General features: G+C 45.7%; 1 protein-coding gene across 1 annotated transcript in view; it reads right to left on the bottom strand.

Annotated features, from left to right (window-relative positions):
* Window positions 1–43: 43 nt before the first annotated feature.
* Ephrin (ephrin) overlaps window positions 44–17,408 on the bottom strand; it is a 39,914-nt gene continuing 22,549 nt past the window's right edge. The window contains exons 2-5 of the mRNA XM_070668199.1: window positions 14,636–14,780; window positions 13,186–13,486; window positions 9,847–10,164; window positions 44–8,435 (exon numbers count right to left, since the gene is read on the bottom strand). Of these exons, the coding sequence (XP_070524300.1) occupies window positions 8,269–8,435; window positions 9,847–10,164; window positions 13,186–13,486; window positions 14,636–14,780 (931 nt within the window). The 3' untranslated portion in view covers window positions 44–8,268. The remainder of the gene's footprint in view (window positions 8,436–9,846; window positions 10,165–13,185; window positions 13,487–14,635; window positions 14,781–17,408) is intronic.

Raw genomic sequence — 17,408 nt, 5'->3', positions numbered from 1 at the left:
TTCGATAACGCTGGTTTTTGATATGACAATGAAATGAAAGAAATATTGGTCCACAGTACAAGTATTTATTCTGTACAAAAGTTGAGTTATAAAATATTATGTTCCTATTTTAGGTCTTGTTTTAGTCTTGTATACCATGCCGTCTTGAGTACATTCGTATAATAACAATATCGCCGCGCGGAACACTTGCGCTCGTCCGGCACGAATCTCCCCTGCCACGTTTTACTTAGATTCAGGTGTTTTACTCTCGATTCTGCGGCAAGTAATGATCTCAGCGAGACATTTCCGGACGACTGCAAGCGTTCCGTTCGCGCGGATCTTGGACTCACCATGTACAGATAAACCAAACCGACTTTAATCCGCATATTAATTCGAGTCAACAAACAGTAGTACAGCGAGTGTACGCTACTTCTTGTGCATTCTTGCGATAAGTTTTCAAACGAGTGCGATATATAGGCCATCCTTAATCGGGGGCGTGCCACCCTTTCGTCGTGACGTTTTCCCTTTCTCTCCCTTTTTTTCAATGCATTACGCGTTTCCTCTCTCTCTCTCTCTCCCCAGGCCGTGAGGGTGCTGTTCGGTGCAATTTTTAAGGGTCCTCAAGCGGCATCGTCTTTCGCAAAAATACGCTCGATTAAATCTTTCCCCGTTCCACTCCAGGCTGGCATTAATTACCGCGAGGTGGTCGCGGCAGAGCGGTTGTTCGGCGGTTCCTGTTCAGTTCCTTTTCCTCTCCGCATATTCGTCTCATTTTTTTTGCCGGCTTATTTAATTGTTCGGCTCTTTGACGCACTTTGCGACGAGCGTGGAGTCTCTCTTGTTTTTTTTTTTTTTTTCCTCCTTTTGCTCTTCGTCTCCGCTGATTGCCGGTCTTTCACTCGCGAGTTCTCTCGCCTTGGAAAGCGGCCAGGTTTATCAAAGAATCGCCTTTAATCCGGGATCTAATAATAAGTGAGCCTCGCGTTTGACAGAACCGCCTGAATCCGACGACGCTGTTCTCCACGCGATCGCTTTGCTCCTCCGCTTATCTTCTACCGCAGCAAAACGCGTTTTTTAACAGGTATTCGCGACCATAAATACTTTTTTTTTTTTTTTTATTGCACAGCGGTCGAAAGCGACTGCTTTATTGCTGTCAGAAATACTGATTACGTTTCTACATTGAGAGAAAAATATAGTTACTTTCGGATTAAACTGTAATTTTATGATATTTTTAATGATAAATATGATTGAATCAATTGTAAATATAATTAAGTCAATTATATTTATAATAAAAAGTATTATAAAATTATCGTTGAGTCCAAAAGGGATAGTACTTTTCTTTCAATGTATGTGCTCTTTCCTCACGAGATGCAGCGAAAGAGGAATAATAATCGCGGGGGGAGATGCGATTTCGATAACGTTCGCTGCGTTAGATATAGATTATGTTGTTACGAGAGAACGATTTGTTACGCTGGTCGTCGCTCAGGAAATTGTCAAACGCGCGCTGTAGTTAAACTTTTTGAACTTTCGTCTTGGATGTGCAATGCGGGAAAGAATGAAACGAATGTATTGTTCTCACCGCGACCACCTTGTTTCTCGCCTGCTGCGCTAAGAGAAAGATATAGTCACTTTTGGATTAAAAAAAAAGAGAATTGTAATTTTAGGATATTTCTAATGATAAATATGGTGGAATTTATTATATTTATTGTTGGAAATATCATAAAATTATGGTGGGATCCAAAAGTAACTATTTTCCTTTCTCATTGCCAGTGCGATCTGTTACATGACAATGCGAGACATTATATATAAAAAGACTCGGAACGGTGCGATAACGACTTACGTTCGCGCGACTTACGTCAATTACACTTATCATGAATAAAGCGAGAGTCGTGCGTTACCTTCCTCGTGCTTTGTACGAAGGTAAAAACAGGAGGAAACGGCTTGCGTGTGCGAAGAATACACAGAAGAAGAAATTAGTGAAATTAGAACCTAAATTCAGAAGATTTTTCTTGAAACAATAATCCCATCAATTTAAATGCACAAGCTTTAATCACGAACCAGTTCCTGTCGAACTGAGAAGAACTAGTCTCCCTCTTGTCTTTCCCGTCTCAACTTTTTCCCTGTGTATTCACGTCAGCTAATTGTCTAACATTAAAGCGAACTTAGTTATTACGACGATATTGCGCTTTTTAATTCGTTAACAGCCACAGGTCTGGAATTAATAAAAAAGGAAAAAAGAAAATGCTGCGTGGCGGAAACGAATCGTTGAAAGATTCGTTGTGCAAAACGTACGCGGTATTAGTAGTGCCGGTCGAAATTGTTGAAACCGGTTGAAGCGTATTCTTCTTTTTCTTTCGGATGCGTTGGAAATTATTAATCTTTCATCTGGATTGTTTCTGGTTTTACGTCGTTTTTTTTTTCTTTTTTCTTTTTTCTACTAGCCCGATATTGAACCGGAAATTGACGATAATTGTTAAATATGGCAGTACATTTTCAGGGATTGCTTTTCGAATAAGATAACTGTTTCCCTCGACAGTTCACAGGATTAGATAAAACTGAAAAATATCGCATTAATGTTATAAAAAAAGGAAAAAATAATTATTCATGCTTTTTGTATTAAGATCTCTTCCAAGCGAAGGTTCTTAGGCCTCGCGTCGCGGCGCGATGAATAAGCCGCCAAGCTTGAACGTTTAATTAAAACAAAAAGATATAGCAAAAGTGTAAGAGTCGCATTTTACATTTTACAGGCCGATGAAGCTTTGAACGTGTCCGAGGCCGATATGTATAGTCATTTATCTCCGAATACAAGTCGGAAGATAGATGCGGGAGATCCCTTTGTGTCTTTTATCTCCGCTTCAAGGAAACCGTTTCTTCTCGCGCGATTAAAATAGGAAAACGGACTAGAATTTGCTTTAACGAAGTAACGAACTGAGTGGCGAATATACATTGAAAGGCAAATATGGCATTTTTTGCGACGACGGCGGCTAGCGTACGTGACTTACTTCGTCTTCATCCCCTCCCTCGGCCGCCGTGGACGAGGGAGGCAGGAGAGGGGCGCGCTCCACCTCAGTCCTCGACTACCCGCGCTCCGTGGCATACGTGTGTGACAATGTGTGATGGTGTGTGACTCGACGGAATTACACCAAGGCTACATACGCTAGCCGCCGTCGCCGAAGCGAATGCTATATCTGCCTTTCAATGTACGTGACGCAAGTTGGAGTGGACCGACCGTGTTTTCTCTCAAGACGGCCCGTTTTGCGACTTGAGTCCGAGAACTTCCCGCGAATCACGTGGACAATAATTTGGCGAGAAACGAAGTGCAACCGACGTATTTCGCCCTTCGGCACACCCCGAACAAGCGGAGATGATTCACGTAAGTAAGATCACCACGAAAAACATGACGCGGCTCGTATCCCTGACCCTCCAACGTCTCCTTCCCTCCTCCTCGCGACTTTTTAAATTACTTTCGTTTGCCATCGATATATATACCGCCGCTATATATCGACATACATATAGAATATACCTACATAAATTGCGTAACACCGACGAGCCAACGCTCCCCCTTCTTCCCCCTGTTTCCTCGACCACTCGCACCCCAAGTTGCGTAGCGCATTACGCTTGCATAAACGCGAAATTTTAGCCGTGCATCTCACCCTTATCTCGTTCTTTTTTTCCCCTCGAACCCTTCAACCCTCTTCACTCCTCGATTTCTCGCGCGGTTTCCGGATCCACGTGATGCGTGCGTTGCGTTTTGCGTTCGCTCGTTATGCTCTGCCCTTTACGGGAACGATTCATCACGCTCGTCTTCCTTTTCTCTTCCGTGCATCGCTACTTGCGATCTCATTCTTTTTTTTTTTCTCGGTTGATTATGGCAATTTTCCTGTTTTCTGTCTTTTTCTTCTTTTTTTTTATATTTTTTTTTATGTGCAACCGGCGGCTGCTCGTTTAAATACTATTTCGCTATAGTGGACTACCGTTATGAACGCTACGCTACTTTGTATTGTATCCTGTAATGTTTCGTAATGAACGACTGGTACTGAATGTGCATACTGGTGAACACACGCAATCTATAAGGTCCCGTTTCAAGAATACCATACGCGGCGAAAACAACGGGCGCGCTCGTTAACCAAGCCCGCTCGCTGACGCCGGCGGGATTTTTAATTAATATTCCAACGCGCGCGTCCCGCCTCATTAATTACGGCGCGTCCGACAAAACGATCGAAGAGTGTCGCAAAAACGTATCGCGGATTAAAACGCGCCTCGGAAAGCCGAGGTCGATCCGCGAGGTATCGAGGATCGAGCAAGATGTTACTTTTCGTTTATTAACTCTTTTCCGCGCGCATTTTTCTTTGCCACAGCCTCCAGATTAATTCGGAATATCAATCAATCGTCCCTTTAAATTTTTCGGAAGTCCGAGGACGTCGCGTATGCTAGCCGTGATATCGGGAATGTGGATCCTGTTACGCTCCGGTTACAAAATAACATATGTGACGTGAGAAAATCATGATCCGGCTAAGTGTCCGCTCCGCCCTTTCAGAGGCCATTCCCTCCCCTTCCCCGTTTAATTAGCACTCGGCGCTTTTACCCCGGTTACATTTAGCGTGATTGCGGCTCACGACGAGCCGCGCTCCTCCCCGTTAAAAATCTTAGACATCAACATACATTCACATCTTTATTCCTTTTGTTACTTTTATAATAAACCGTTATTAGAAACCTATCTCGCGTATGCGCTTTAATATAAACTTCGTCGTGTCCCGCGCTTATTTACTCGTCAATTTGTCTATTTACAGAGAGTCTAAGTCCGCCTCACCCGCCCCCCCCCATTTTAGCCATTAATTAGTTAATTAATTCATTCATTACAAGCCGCGCGGCGGGTATTTTACCCTCGATCTCGAGAAGAGGAACAAGTCTCTTTTTTTTTTTTCCTTCCTCTTTCAGCGCGTGAGAACGCGGGCTCCCCTTGCCCGAGACATCCGCGGGCTCCGCGTTCCCCTCGTTCTCCCGCGCACGCACACGAGTGGATGATTACGTAAGTGAAGTGGCATTACCGAACGTAATAGCAGACGGGAGTTCGGACCTCCTCGAGATGGACGTGAAGCGTATCCTGTTCTTGTTTTCCCTTCGTCTTCTTCTTTTTTTTTTTTTTTTTTTTTCCTCCCTTTTTAAGTCCTACCACGGACGCTTATTTACACGTGTTTGAACCGCATCGGGGGGACCCGCGGATCGCACGTGGGCCCCGAAATATAGATCTGACTCGTTAATAGGGCTACGTTCGAGCCCGTCTCTCCGCGTTACATATATTTACATACGTTTCTGAACAAGCAAGCCCGCCGCAGATGCGTTCGTTCTATCTGCTGTTAAAAAAATACTTTTTCCTCGTTCCTTCTCCGGCAGGACGCCTCACGTCTCGCGGTTTACGGCGCGGGTCCGTGGGTGCGCAACGGCGTGGACGTGATGGATGGATGAACAAAAGAGGGGAGGGACAAAATAAAAAAAAAAAAAAGAGAGGACTGAGTTTGCAGTGAGCGACCTTGTCTATTTTCTATATCGAGTAATTCGAGTCTATATTACTGTTATAACGTATTCACTTATATCGCTCGCGCGAATGAGTACCCAGCGTGGACCCACGTACCCTTCGCCCTTCGCGTGCGAACGATCGTCTCTCGCCATCGCTTGAACTTAATTCGACAGGGCCGCTTCGTGACACCTTCGCGATTCCCGGGAATTGAAACTGCGACGAGTGAGCGCGTCCCAAAAGAAAATCGCAGCTCATAAAACGCGCGCCTGGAATAACGCTGGTTGAAATACCCCAAGGAAATTCCTTGGTATTCGCAAGTATCCACGCTTAAATGAATATCTAAGGACCATCGAGATTCAACAATTGACATATATCTATCATCATTAAACGTGCGATCGCGATGGATACAGTTGCAAATACGACGGTCACGCATCTTAATTACGAAAATTGAACGTGAACAATACAAATGAGCCAATCTGTCGATTAACAATGATTGTCTGTAAATACATCTTACTCAACGTCACTCCCTTAAACGAGTGAGTTTCAAATGGACCAGCTCTCGCTCGTCGCTAACTGCAGCAACAAAAAAGAAACAAAAGTACAGATCAATAGATGGCGAGAGACGCTCGGATTTACATTACTCTCGCGATCGTGGACGCGAGTAAGAACAATGAATTACGAACAATCGTCCGAGAGCGAATTGACCCGTGTCGAACGGTCTTTAACGCGCGAATGCTCTCGTCTCGCTACTTAAGATTCTGGATAAAGATCTCTCCGTTTCGCACACATGCACGCAGTCATACTCGCTCTCGTCTCGCTACGGTACTCATTTCCCGCATAAATTCGTATTTACAATAATTCGTTAGTGCAGTCGCGCTCGCAATTGCATTCCTTTTTTTATGGACACGAACGAAAAATTACTCACTGCTCCTTCTTTCGTCTTTCGCGTATCGCGCTCCCGCACGTACGTGTTACGTAGAATTCACGAGCTTGTATGCGCAAAACATGTACGCGCGCAAGTCTCTGTTCCTGGCGATGTGAATAATAAATAGAACAGTAAAAAAACGTAGAAAAGAATCGGTATAATAAATCGAAAACGTGGAATAATCGGAATCGAACTGATATCATACTATGTGCGAATAGAAACGCAATTCGAGATACCTTAAACAAAGTCAGAAACGAGGGAAGTAAACGGCAGGACGGGTGGGGAATTGACTCCGGGGGCTCGTTCATATCGCGATCGCCGCTTCACCCTCGGCAATACGTTAAATTTGTTCGCTATTAAATTTGATATTTCACTAGCAAATATAGAATATCGAGTGTTGAATAGTCGTTAGCGTAATGATAGCGGATAATAAATATAATACAGATCTATAGATAGAAGTCTCAGTATGGTACAGCTATTATACAAATCTGTCTTTTGCTCGATTCGCGGTTCAGTCTCTCACGCATAATACTCGCTTACTCGCACTTGAGTTTCTTACACTACTTTCCTTACCCAACAGCTCGAATCAATGATACTTATACGCTACCCTTGACTCGTGTCGATTTATTCGACGAGCACGGCGCTTACAGTTCCACAATGCATTCTCATACGTTCTCTCTGACCCACGTTCTCATATTATAAGATTTACCTAGAAATACGGCACTCTTTCTTAAATCTCCCCGGCCCTTCGCCGCGCGCGAGGCTGCCGCGGGAGCCACTTGTACATATTCATTAGGAATTTATTTACACGCGTGCTAACTATCCTACTCGCGATCTCGCGTGCGAGCTCGAATGATCCTTCGTCCTCGGCGTCCCGCGGTTGGCCGAACAATTCCTTCCATCTCTTCGGTCTTAGTCCGATAAAGATTATGCGGGGAACCGCAACGCGTCGTGGTCGATGACTTCGAATCCAAGTGTCTGCAAGGAAGTCGATCGCGACAGAGGGACCATTCGTCTTCCCCTTCAAGTTGTTACCGCTTTGGCCGCGAATCGAAAGCATTCAAGGATTTTCAGGTACTTTTCTCGAGGCACGGCGCGCTCACGCTCAGGACAAACTACTTCCTTACCGGCCCCGAGCGAGGACCCCTTAACGAAGGACCGTTCGTTGTCGACTGTTGAACCCGCGCGGCGGTATTCTCTGGACTCGGGGACTCGTTCGAATCGCAGACACGCGACTCGGTGCGTTATTCGCGGCTCTATCGGTACATAATAAACGTCTCCTCGCGCATACATCTCTCGGTCGAGGATACTTAGCACGCTGCCACGATTCTCGCTTACATTTCTCTTTCTCATATTCGAATAAATACCTACAATTAGCGTAATGATAAGAAGGACAACCAATACGACTACCATTTATAGTAGTGATAATAGTGGGCGTGTACTATAAGTAGTGTCTAGTAGCGCTTCTTCGTCTTTTCTTCCGCGGTGTTCCGGCTTACTCTCGGCTTCCCCATCCTCATTCACCTACGTTCCATCCTAGAACCCCGCTAATTCCTTAATTGTAGTTAATATGGCGTTGCCGCTCGTGCGTCGTGCGTCTTTTTTCTTCTCGCACTTCGTAGTCCTTTTTTTTTTCCTTTCTTTCGTGCTTTCCATTTCTTCTCTCTTCTCTGCTATCTCTCGAGTCGGCGCGACCGTGCGTGTCTCGCTGCGATCGAGGGACGGCTAAGGTGCGCGCGTCTCTCTCGCACGCCTCTCAAGAAATCAATTAAACGTAGGATAATCACAGAAGGGGTTTCGACGCATGGGATATACGACGTTTTCGTACGCGGCCGGCGTTGTCGCTTCACCGCAGTAGCTGCTGCAGGAACGCGCCCATCAGGAGGCTGCACGTTGTTAGGATCAGACACTGCACGTACCGAGCTTGCGTATGAGAACCATGTAACGAGCTCGCGCCGTTATACGTCAGCTCCTCGTTCTTAACTACCTCGTTCGGATGATCCGAATACTCTTCTGCAAAACAGAACAATGAGTTATTAGCCGAAATACGCAGGGTTGATTAAGAAATACACAGATTTTATAAACCGACAAACCGATGTCTTAAAGAATAATCCTCCTAAATATAATAATTATACATATACATATATTATTTTAATTAACTATAAATTATTTTCTTTATATATTTTACATGTATAAAATATTAAGAAATATATATTTTTTCTTAATCCGTGATAAAGATCTTTAGCAGATAGAGCTACACTTCGAGGTATGTCGTTGAGAATATGTCGGCGCGGGCGTTTAAGTCGCGTCTCTCAACTTTTAATCATTATTATCACGCGCGGGAAACGAAAACCTCGGCAATTTCGTGTCGACACCTTGAGAACGCGCATCTCCTATCACGCGGCATTCCGGTAACGCGACGCCGTTAATGGCCAAGCAGGTCGTCCACGAGCGACTTATCAACGGCATGCAAATGCGCACGTATTTAGAAGTCAAATTAAATCGTAGACTCCGACGCGCGCGGAATCGACAGATGATCCTCGTGCGGAGGTGTTCCGTCCGATCGGAGAATCTCGGCACCCCGCCACCTTGCCGACCCTCCGTCTCGTCGAGGGTGTAGAAGCGCGCGTATTTACAGCGCGCGTTTGCAACCAAATGCGCTTTTATCTCGCGCGTAAACACGATGCCGAATAAATATGTAAATCTCCCTTTTTATTTCGCAAAATAACTCCGCGACCGGACGAAAATAAGGAAACTCTGCCGCGGCTCGTTGCCGTAAATCGGAGAGATGACGAGCTAGACGAGCTGGAATAAGCGCGCAAAACAGACAGAACGCGGTTTGCAATCGGTAATCGACAACGATCGTTATTATTTCTGCTGTAATTTACTTTGGATGCACCGTAGATAGGTATCAATATTACATAGGCGATCATCTTATCCTAGAACGAAGCTCACGTGAATAAATTAGAAGAAACCCGACTAGCGAGGTGAACACTTTCACAACTTCGATCGTCAATTACTACCGATTGCCAACGGTCGTTAATAATTATTCGCCCCGTGCGGCGCTTCCGAGCGTGATTTGATTTCGCCAAGAAATCCTCCTCGATCGAAGAAGAAACCGACGGCGGATTGATCCAATTTTCGTAAGGCGACTCTACGAGCTAATCTCCGGAGCCAAGAGATTTCGGTATCAGATGCGCGAAAGCGCTTCGGAACAAGATTTGCTGCGTTCCGCGAGAAAAGCTATTTCGAAACTGTTGTAAAAATCGTGAACGCGCTCTTAATCTTAAAGTTTGAAAGTACACCCCGATCAGATCTACAAATTTTACAGCAGCTGCGAAAGTAGCGCTTTCGCTGTACGCAGCCGTTACTATCGAGACAGATAGAAAGAATAGCGCGCAACGGTGATAGACGTAACACGTACTGTTCTTCTTCTTCTGACCAGTCGAGGTCTTGGGCGGCGTGATCGAGGACGGCGGTCCATTGTGAATCGGCTGCTGAGGCTGATGCGGATGCACGGGGTAGACGGCCGGCGGGGGCACGTGGGGCAGGGTCGGCGCCGCCGTGCCCGTCTGATGATGATCGTGATGGTGATGGATATTGCCCCCCGGGTAGAATCGATCTCCTCCCCTGTAGACGATCGGCGGCAACGGCGGAGGCGGCACGCCGACGGCTCCGCCGCCCAAAACCGCGGTGCTCGTCGAGCTGCTGCTGGGCACGGTGCTGCTGGTCACGGGTACGGCTGTAAAACAGTCAGGATTAAGTAATTATACAGACGTATGTTTCTGCGACTGTTAAGTATGCTCTCAATTTTTTTTATTAAAAAAAAATTTATTTCTTGAATAAAAAAGTCCTCTTTTTATTTAAGAAATAAGGCTGCTTTAAGTCAGCCCTTCCTACTTTTCAAATTATATTTTTATCGTTTCGATCGTTTTCTCCGTTTCGCGTACACTGACCGGGAGGCACCTCGCCCGTCTTCTTCGTCGCGTAATGATACTAGAGAAAGTATTGAGTTCATATTTCTGAAGAGTTTCTCTTGCAATTAGAATATACATATCTTGAATAAAAACGAGCGGAGGGTGACGGGGGGACGGGAGGGTGACGGGGTGAGAGCGAGCGCGAGCCTACGTGCCGCGCGCTAGGTATATTCCCCCACTACTTCCACTCTCGCTTTGTCCTTCTCCAGCGGTCGCGCAATGCACACGTACTCGCTACGCACTGTACAGCAGCCACGTGTGTCCGTACCGAAAGTAATACTCATTTGCGTATTGCGTACAACGAAAACCGCCCGGTATGAGAACTATCCTCTCTTCCTCATTCTCCGTGTGAGGAGTTTTAACTAATTATCTGAACTTTTTGTTTGCAGGGACCAGTGCGAGGACGGAGTTGAGGCGATCTGCGAGGAAGCTAGCCACTCTGACGGGAGGCCTGAGAGGAGGAGGAGGCCTCGGAAAGGCATCGTGCGACAACGGAGCAGTCCCAGAGGTAAGAATTATTTTTTTGAGACACAGAACTAATAGCTGATACTTGCAGCATTTCTAAAATTAATATATATATATATTTTTTTTGTTACAGATCGACGTAGCTGCATCCGCCGTCATCAACAAAAGTGTCGTCACCGCCGATAATTAAGAATTATACGAACCGCAGCCGGTTCGTCGGGCGTTCCGGGAGTTCGTTCAGTATTCGCGCGGAATTTTTTGATATACGACTTTCTTCTAAACGCGAGTGCCGAACATGGAACGCGCGTAAGTGATCTTTGAGTAACTTTCGCGATTATAAAATCACGGTCGGGGTGTTCGCGAGTTTCCTGTGCGCGGAAGGATGGCTCGTCACGTCCCATCTGAGAGGAGGAGCAGGCCCGGGGGGCATCCTGCATCGGCGGAGCAACTCTTAGGTAAGAAAAACTTTTTTTAATAAAATATTTATTAAATAAGAACTTTAACTTTTTTTTTTTAATTAATTTTATGAACCAATTTACACGTCTACAATAATATATTTTATTTTATGTTACAGCCACCGGCAGAAATCTTCAACTCCGCTGAAGCTCATGCAGATTGGTGAGTTGCATGATTTTTTATTTTTTCGCAGTTTGAAATCGGGTCTCTTGAATCGATAACACGTCGTCGATCATAGATTACTCAATTATAATAACGCGCACGAAAGGACCTTTTAAAAAAATAGCTCACGCAATAGCGTACGCATAGTTTGTTCTAGTAAGCAAAAAAAAAAAAAACAGATTGTTGTATATTTAAGTCTTGCAGTACAGGAAAAAATTAAACGGTTGTTTAACTTCCAAGATAAAAGATACAGAAATAAAGGTTCCCGAGTCTGACGTGCAAATAGGCGAGTTTCAGAAATCGCGTCTAGACGCGGTGAGAGTCTACCTTCGTCATCTTCGCACTTTCCCATCGCGAACGGCCGGCGATACAGTCCCCCGTGTTATTCTGAGCGCGCAACTCGGCGCAGTACCTGCTAACCCCTCGCAAATAAAACTCGCGAGGAGATGCGCGCACCCCCCGGCGATATAACTGTGGAAGTAGCCGCGCGCGAACTCTCGAACGTCTACCGTGAACGCGAGGTCGGGGCCTCTCGCCGTGGAATCCTCAATGTCCGAGAAGGTAGAGTGAGAAAAGCCAGAGAACGGAGGAGAAAGAAAAAGATAAAAAGAGAGAGAGAGAGAGAGAGAGGAGAAGGAGAGTTCAGAGTTCCCGGCCAGCAAAATAGCTGGTCATTATGGCGCATGAATCGTCTCCACCGGGGCGGAGGTGGCAGGAAAAGGATCGGGGCCCACGGGGGGACGAAGAAGCGGGAGGATGCTCCTCGAGGATGCGTCGGAACGAATTGGGGAGAGAATAGCGGGGCAAAATGAAATGGTGGAATTTATTGTGCCTCGGGACGCAAAAGGGAGGGTTCCCCTTCGGCCGCAACAAATCCGCGCCGGTGAGGATTATAATCGATAGGGATTATTTAAAAAAGAGACGGCGGAACAACCGACGGGGAAATGAGCTTGAAAAAATGGCGAACGAGCCCGCCGCCTGTTATGGTAGCCGTTCCTCTCACGTAACTGATTACGGGATAATGAATTTATGGGTAATTTCTGTTTCGTGCCCCCGATTCCTTTTTTTTTTTCCTCCGCCGTCTTCCCTTCGAGCGCACGTCTTTGACGGAAATCACGCGGACTGAAAAGGCAGTATGTCTCTTGTGCGAACGATGCCTGCAATTTAAGATTATGATAATTGAGAAATTAGAATATAATTGCCACGCGCGAGCCGCGACTTCCATGGGAAGTTTTCGAGTCTTGATTCGCGAAAGGCGCGCGGCGCCGCGCCGATGCAAATGAAGAGGCGCACGCGAGAGCGCTCGCACAGCGAATCGTCACGCGAATGATCCCGTCGGTCCTTTAGATATCTCGGAGAACAAAGCCGTTCGGCGATTGTTACGCGCCGGGTTCAAGCGCCGCTTCGCATCCCTGGCTCTCGCGAGCGTTTTGCGAATAGAAAGAAAATCTTTAATCGGACTAGGTACAACTTTGCCTTCCATTTATCGTCATCAGAGCTTCATACGTATATACATACGTACATTGAGTCATTTCTACTCGGGTTTCTGATAAGACTTATTCAATTTATTTGTTTTTGATAAGAGTATCGCGTTACCAAATATCTCACGTCCCGATCGAATGTATTAATCAGAGCCCGATTATCGAATCGGACTGTCGTCATCTTAATTAGGGTCGTATTGTTATTTCTGCTCGAGTACTTACAATTGTTGCGCGCGGTCGCCGACGAAGAGGTCTCGGCCTCGTTGCCGCAGCAAACCTTGAAGACGACCTTCATGTTGTGGGTGGTGCACCGGCCACCGATGCGCCTGTGCAGGTCGTCCTTGGACGAGGTGCTGATGAAGTAGTAATCGTGGCCCGGGAGGAACTCCAAGCCCCCGGGCTGCGGCGTGAACGGCCTGAACGTAATGGTGAAGTACATCGTCTTGCGCGGCTTGTCGCACACCGCTATCACGCGCGGGCTCGGGTTCGTTATCCGGCACGTCTCGTACTCCTCCTTCGACACCTGCAAAACGCCCGGGAAGAAATCGCACGGTCAGTCGCGACGGTATAATCGATCGGCGACACCGATCGCCGATTCACCACTGTGAAAGGTGCCGTCTTGGCGTAATTCCCCTCCCGGAGACTCCCGCGCACTTCTGTGGAAGAGGGCCTTCATTGTTGGGGTTAATCGTCGCGTAGGAAGAACGCCGGAGACAATGGGGCCGCGGATGCCGCAGGGTGGAGGGACGATCGAGTGGATCGAAACGATTAGGTCGCCGACGACGGTCCTCGCTAGGTTTTGCTGCGAGAGGGTGGACCAGGGAATGTTCGACGTTCGTGAATCTGCCGCCGTATCCGGAGTTAGAAAGACCGAAGGTGTGCGTAAAAACGTATCAATTGAGAGCGTGGGTTCGACATTTTCGTCCTGGCGACGATATTTCGTGGATAGGGATTAACTTTCGCGAATAATTGTTTTAAAAAAAAATTCCTATCGCGATTAAAAGTATTTCGAGCGAACAAAATAACCGATTGAAAAAATATATGAATTAAATAAAATAGATTTTACAATTTGCGCGGTAAAAAAAATAATAAAAAAAATAGCTAATTAAAGAAGAATAAAGAAGTAAAATGTAAAATGGATTTTAATACGTCTCTGCAGCGAATCGAGATTAAAATAGAAAGGGGATCGTAAATTTGCCGAGTGTGCGCGCAGGTACGTGTAAAGTATTTCTTTCACTTTATCGATAAATCTACATTTCGGTTGCCGAAGAGCGGATGTCGTTTCGAAGATATAACGAAAGCGGTTTAAAAAACCAGTTTCGAGTAGCGGCAGCTGTCTAAACATTAGCAGACTTTGATCGACAACCTTTTTACGTCCAATATAACTCCGTCATTAGACATCGCGCGTTACAGTTTGTCTAATAAACCGCGACTAGTTCCCAGATGCTGCCGCTGTTTTCAGTTCCATCTCGCTCAAAGAAAGATAGTTGCTATTAGGCTCGATCATAATTCTGTGATAATTCTAACAAGAATCAATTATAGAAAATTGAATCAATTATAAACGTAAAATGAGTGTATCGTTAGAAATATTAGAAAATTACAGTTGGATCGGAAAGTAATTGTATTTTTCTTTCACCGGGATATATCAAGATTGCGAAAGTAATTCACTTACGTTGTAGATGATGTACTTCTCAGCATCGTCATCGACGTACGAGTCCGGGGGATATACGGGACATATTATATTCACTTGATCGTATTCGAACATCGCGTTATTTTTGTTCACGTCAATTATGTGATCAGTGTTGTCTATCCGAAATCTGTAACACAAAAATCAATTGATTAGCGATACTCGCGAATTCACAAAATCACGCAAACGCACATCATATTTTAATGCTAGACATTTTACATTATTTTATATAATATAATATAAAATTAATCGTATGGCAAATTTGTTCGATTATTTATTCGCAATTACTTAAAAGTTGCGGTAGATATTTCTAAAAAAAAGAAAAGGAAAAGGTAAAAAAAGAAAAAAAAAATCTCTATCGCAAATACATATCTGCAGGCTGCGTTTCGCAATTTTAATACACGACTCGCTAAAAGTCCACTTGAAAGTCTCGGAAGCGTACGGCGAGCTCTTCTCGGGAAGATCATATTTCTCGCAGACTACGGCGGTGCAGCGCATACCGCCGTTTCCGTGCAGCAAGTTCCAGGACTATCCGTGAACATTCGCGAGATGCCGACGCCTCCGGTGGTGTTCGGGGCGCGGGGTATGGGAGGAAACGCGGGGGAACCAACGTCCCTACAGCCTGTCGGTAGCCAGGTCAGGAAAGGGAGAAAAAGAAAAGACGCGGACTTGCCCTCGTAAGCACCCGACGTCAGATAGGCAGGCGCCCATGGTGTCGAAGCATCGCGCAAGTATACGTACCGGCCCATGTACTAGGCGTTTCAGAAACAGCCCCACATAAGCGAGATAAAATTCATCCCTATTACAACGCCCTTCGACATTAATTCTTTACGTCGCGCTGCAGTAAAAACTCATACAAAAATTAAATTAGAAATCCGCTCTTACGTTAATCATACATTTAATATTATTGGCAACTTCGACTACGACGATTTCACTGGGTCGACACCTTCTATCCGAGTTTGAACACCCTGTATATTTACGCGTGCGGGTATGCGCTTAGCCTAGCGGCCGTGCACGCGTGCATGCACACACATACGCGAGGCTGCATTATGTAGCGGCAAGCTCGCCGATGAGGATCCTCGAAGAGGATAGAGGAACGAAAGGTCGGCGGATGAGCGGAGGAAGAAGAGAAGGTGCAGAGAGAAGAGAGGTGGCGGACGATGCCTATATAACCGGTTCTTACCGCGAGCGTTTTCGCACACGCTAATACGCGCCCCGTAAGTCGAGGTGTACGCAACGGCGACGTCTCCCCTATTTCGCGCCGACCTATTTCGTATTCGCAAATCCACCGGAGAACTGCGCCGTCATTCGATAAAATTGTAAGCCGCAAGGAAGCCACGGCGCGAGTTCCCTTTATTTCCACCAATACGTTTGCATATTTAATTTATAACGTATTAATAAATTATTATTAAATAATATTTTATTTATATACATATAAACATATTCATATTAAAATATATTCATAATATAATAAAATAGATCTTCATAAGCTTAATTCTTTAGTCAAAGTTAGGATAGATTAATTTAAAAATTGCCATTCTTTCCATTAAAATAAATTTGTCAAAAAACCCCATTTAACGTTTTTCAAATTAAACTCATTTCTGCATTTAATTAAGCTCATTTCTTCGGTGATAAAAATATAATCAACGAGATCGATAACGGACTCGTTTCCCTTCCGCTCTCGCGCAGCTGCGGGAATAGCTTCGGTGGCAAATTTGTTAAGCTACAACGCGTACATATGACACGACTTCTCACCCGAGACGCCGTTACGGAGGGAAAACGCGGGCGTCCTGGCGTTTCGGAACGTTAACGGACAATCTCGTAAGTGGGCGTGTAAGAGCTCGAAAATTGGAAGGTAGGCCGGACCTCGGCCAAATTAACGTTTGGCGATAATATCCGTTCTCCCCCTCTTCCTCTTTAGCTCTTTCACTTTTTCTCTTCCTTCTCCCTTCGCTCTAAAATACCTTCTTTCGGGTCGTTCGTATCCTAGGCGCAACAACGATGGGCCCGGGAAGTGCACGCACGCGTGTGAGTGCGCGTGGGCGTACGGGGACGTTTCGTTCGCAGCCATTCACCAATTTATTAGCGGTCGTATACGTACGTGGCAGCCTGAATTACTCGCGATAAAAACCAGCCGTTTTGCTCCGAATTCTCCTCTCCAAAAAGTTCGCCATGGCGGATAATACCTGCGGAGGAGGTAACGCGAGGTGCAGCGGGTTTATCGCCGTGTCCGCCAAAACACGCGGCTGTCCCCAGTGCTTGACGTCCCGCCTCCTCACCGGAACGCTCGTTTCTTCTACGATACATTTTTTTATTCGGTTTTGCTTGATTATCGCCAAGGTTAAGAACCCCTCTCTCTTTGTCTTAGGGTCATTTCCACCAAAGCGAATTAACTTTAATCTCGGTTTAACTTGCTTGTCGTCTTGTTTTAATGCTTAAAACTAAAGTGGAATTTTCGGCACTTTGTTTTTCTTTCCCCCCTTTCTTTTTTGTCTTATCGAGAATTCCGAGCGTCAGATTGAGCTTGCAAAATAAGATCACTGCGCTTCTTTGCCGTTCTTCTCTTTTGGCTGCCACGAGAAGCGATTCTTCTGTCCATGCACGTGTTATTGGTAGCCCCGATGTGTGATTTAAAGGATCTCCCCGGAGGAACGGTGTCATTTGCATATACCTACGTATTCGTAGGCTCCCTAGAGTACCCTCGTATTAATGCGATACCTCGGTTCTGCTTCTTAACAGTTTTTTTTCTGGCCTTAGG

This window comes from Cardiocondyla obscurior, linkage group LG17, assembly GCF_019399895.1.
Source record: "Cardiocondyla obscurior isolate alpha-2009 linkage group LG17, Cobs3.1, whole genome shotgun sequence".
NCBI classification, from domain to species: domain Eukaryota; kingdom Metazoa; phylum Arthropoda; class Insecta; order Hymenoptera; family Formicidae; genus Cardiocondyla; species Cardiocondyla obscurior.
Note: the sequence above shows the minus strand (reverse complement) of the source record. Positions and strands in the feature narration are given on the sequence as shown.